The following is a 4,087-nucleotide window of genomic DNA, read 5'->3' as shown; positions in this document are numbered from 1 at the left end:
GAAGTCATTCACCCCGGCCTACTGCTTTCCAGCTTCTAAAATGTAATTGCTCTAGTCTCTTCTCTTGTTCTCCTTTTTCTTGTATATTATATTTAAAAAAATCATTTAATGTTGTTTTAGTGAAGTTTGGGGGAAGAAAAAATACAGATTTATGCCTAATCTGTTATTTTTCCTAGAAATCTTTGCTTTTCTCTACCTCAGTGTGATCTTGCTTTTGAGCTCACATTCTGAGTAATCACTGTCCTCAGCCACTTCAGGGGTCCCTCCAGCTTGGGTTTGCCTCTAAGTTCCAGCTTGCTTCCATAAAGCCGTAGGGTCAGCTGGGGATGTGTGTGTGGGGTGCGGGGTCGGCATTTCTGGCTGTCATCATGTAGTCCCATTGGCATTCACGGTGACTTGTCACTCTCCTGGTCCCTGGTTAACAGTCTATAAACATCATGTCTGCAATCTTCCCATCTGCAGTTGAGGTCTTCTCCAGGTTTGCAGGCTCTGGGCAGCATGCTGGTACGTGAGCAGACTTCACGGGGCAGCCTCAGGCCTGTCCGCCCAGGCATTCCATGCTGGGCAGGAGAGAAGAGAGACTTCGTGCTTCCTCAGGTTCTATGTGGGAGGTAGGGCACAGGCCTCTTCTACTCTGGGCTCCCCAGATCTATCTGGAGCGGTATTCTCTCCCTCCGCGGGGATTCCATCCATTGAGTCTACTGTTGATATGTCAATATTATGCCCTAAGTCATTTAGGGTTCTGGATTCCGAAGTTTAAAAGCTCGGTTATGGTATCTCAAAAGCCATTTCTCTACAACTATGCTTTCTGCCAAGAGGTTCTGAAGCCTATTTAGCAACTCAAAAGCTGAGAGTTGTGTTTTTGCTCTGGTTTTCCACAAGGACATTCTGAGGTCTTGAAGGTGGAGGGCCCTACTGGCAGCCGGGGTGGGGCAGAGAGGGAGGGTCGTGAAGTAACTGTGTCACTAGTAAAGCCTTTATGATAAACTTCCTTGCTCTGTTAACTATTTTCTCATGTATAGAAGATCTGCCTTTTCGCCTGGACGTTCGGTTTGTTGAGAGCAGAACCGCATTTAAAAAGCTTTTTCAGGAAAGAACATTTTCTTACCCTTATAAGTGTCTCCAGCATACGAAAATTACTTCACGGATTTGTTGAAGACCTTTAACTTTGTATCTTCATGGTACGTGACAGGGCCTGGAATGGAGTAAACATTTAAATAATTGATAAATTTGCTCAATACATCTTGGAATAGTTCCCCCGAAAGAAATAAACACTGAAAATATTACCCTTATACAATAGAAACAATTATAGTAATTATACTGCATTAATAATATTAACTTTATACAATGAAAAAGTTCACTTGGGAGATAACTTCATGACTATAAAAGAGAGGCTAAAATTTTTTTAAAAAGAGGATCCTTAGGATTAAAATAATCCTTTTCTAATTTGACTTGTCAATTTCAGGCTCAAGTCGACGGGTCTGTTTTCGAAGCCCAGCCCTTGGGGCCAAAGAGGACCAGTTCTCTTTGCTTTTGTCTGCTGCTCCATTGCCAGGAGTACCAGCACGTTCCTTTTTTAGAAAATGCAGCTGCTGGCTTCTAGCCTATTCTAGCCACCCCAGAATCCAGTGACAACTGCTGAAGGTGGAGGGGTGGCACAGGTGGAGGAAAAGCTCACAGTCAGGAAAGCTCCTTGGTGACTAGGGTAGAGGTAAAAACGTCAGTCGGACACAGGGACATTTCCAGGACATATCGTAAAAACTGGGAGGGATAGAGCAAGAAAGCCATCCTGGGCAGCAAAGGTAGACGAGGCTTCATGGTCCTTCATGATGGGTTGATGGTGAATTAATTTCATGCCATGCTACTGCTGTTAATTATTTAATTCAAGTTAAGTACCTTTTGATTCCCTCCTAAATGCAGACAACTGTGCTAGCTCCCAGGGATAAAGTACAATGATAAGTAAGATATAGCTTTTATTTTCAGTAGAATCTGCCACAAATTTCCTCATTTTTTCATAAACCACTAGTTATGCTGCTTCCCCAGTTTGCAGCTTCTCAATCACTCTCCATTTCCTTCGGGGCAGAAGGCAAATGCCCTTGCCCGACTCCCAAGGCCCTTCAGGATCCAATTCCAACCTATCTCCCCAGTCCTTTCTGCTTATGCTCAGTGTCTTATATATGCCAAAGAGGCCATGTCACCACATTCTCTTATAACTCTGTGCCTAGGGATGGAACTCTTAGCCTTCAGTTTAGCTGAAATGTCACCTTCTCTGAAACATACCCTGTCATTTCTCTTCCTTCGCCCCAGGTTGTTAATGAGAAACTTCTTTAAGGGTGGAACTGTGCCCATTTCATCTTTATACCTCCAACACATGCTATGGCCCTGGCGCACAGCAGGCACAGAATGAGGACTAGCTTGGGGAATGAATGAAATGAACTTATTTATTGTCCTTTATTTTTTTTTGATAGAACAACTGCCAATTTATAAAACTCCAGTCTTCTTTTCCCCCACTGTTACTAACTCTCTTTCCAGAATGCTGTCAGAAGGGTATCTCAGTGGACTTGCTTACCGGAGTGACATCCAGTGGAGTTGTACATCTTATAATGAGCAGGTGGCTGAGGAAAAGGAAGAGAAGACAGAAGCCACAGCTGCTGCTACTCTTTCCTATTCCTCCGTGGATGAAACACAAGTCCGAAGTCTCTATGTGAGATGCAAATCCTCAGGCAAGTTTATTTCTTCAGTGCATTCAAGAGACAGCCAACGCAGTAGAAATCCGAGAATCACAGTGGTGCAGACAAACCCCAATCCCGTGTTTGAAAGCCCAAACTTGGCCGCAGTTGAACTATACAGAGACCCCGGCAGAGAGACCTACTTGGTTCCACCTTCCTGCAAGAGTATCTGCAAGAATTACAATGACTTACATATTGCAGGGGGCCAAGTGATGGCCATTAATTCAGTGACAACAGATTTTCCCTCTGAGAGCAGTTTTGAACATGGCCCTTTGCTGAAATCGTCTGAGATTCCTTTGTCCATGGAGGATTCCATTTCCACTCAGCCCAGCGACTTCCCACCCAAACCTATCCAGCGGTATTCATCCTACTGGAGAATAACCAGCATCAAAGAGAAAAGCAGCCTGCAAATGCAGAAGCCTATTTCGAATGCAGTGCTGAACGAATACCTGGAGCAGAAGGTCGTGGAGTTATACAAGCAGTACATTATGGACACTGTGCTTCATGACAGTTCTCCTACCCAGATTCTGGCATCTGAACTCATCATGACAAGTGTGGACCAAATTAGTATTCAAGTCTCTAGAGAGAAGAACCTGGAGACCTCAAAAGCCAGGGATATAGTCATTAACAGCCTTTTACAGTTGGTGTCAACTGAAGTCAGCACTCCTGAAATTAGCACTCCGAGTCTCCATATTTCTCAGTATAGTAACGTGAATCCATAGAGAGGAGGCTTCTGTTCCTTTCTCAACTACTCAAATCCTAAGCAACAATTATTCACTTGTTCTGACGATGTACAGGAAGGGGTTGTCAAGAGCTAGATAAGTAAAGGTTGGCTGGAGGTCAGGTATGGATTAAGAGGAAATCTCATAATATTACATGTGAAGGAATGTGGGGAGAGGAGCTATAACGACTTCAAAGCAAGGGTTGGATAGCAACAAAGCAAAAATAAAAATGATCAAAAAAGAGATTCATTTAAGGGAATACAGAAAAGAAAAAAGACAAACCAGATAAGAATGTACACCATGGCAAAACTAAAAGCCAAAGGTTTCAGGGGAAGGAGTTAAGAATATGTTTGTCACTCAAGTAAATTCCTCCAAGTTGTTTCTTCTGGAGGGAAATAGACTGTGGAAGGCTGCTCTATTTGGGTATAAAGACAGGCTCAAACAGTCTTTAAGATATGTTTATATCTAGCTTCCCTACCCTGTATCAGATCATTTAAAAATATATTCTTTATAAAGATTAAAACAGTAGCAAATTGCAATTGTGTTTTTTATGTGTAATGATTACTTGGCTACAGCCACAAACACTGCCACTCAAATGTAATTCTGTTTACTGGGGGAGATGAAATTTTCTAAATG

General features: G+C 42.8%; 1 protein-coding gene across 1 annotated transcript; it reads left to right on the top strand.

The window, feature by feature from the left end:
* Positions 1-2,533: 2,533 nt before the first annotated feature.
* Positions 2,534-3,451, top strand: TASL (TLR adaptor interacting with endolysosomal SLC15A4; the record flags this gene model as incomplete). Its single annotated transcript, XM_082864661.1, has 1 exon — positions 2,534-3,451. The coding sequence occupies one exon, from the start codon at positions 2,534-2,536 to the stop codon at positions 3,449-3,451; it is 918 nt and encodes a 305-aa protein (XP_082720787.1).
* Positions 3,452-4,087: the final 636 nt, after the last annotated feature.

The sequence above is a fragment of the Leucopleurus acutus genome, assembly GCF_964270905.1.
Source record: "Leucopleurus acutus genome assembly, chromosome: X".
Lineage (NCBI taxonomy): Eukaryota > Metazoa > Chordata > Mammalia > Artiodactyla > Delphinidae > Leucopleurus > Leucopleurus acutus.
The sequence above is the reverse complement of the archived record's forward strand: the minus strand, read 5'-3'. Positions and strand labels throughout refer to the sequence as shown.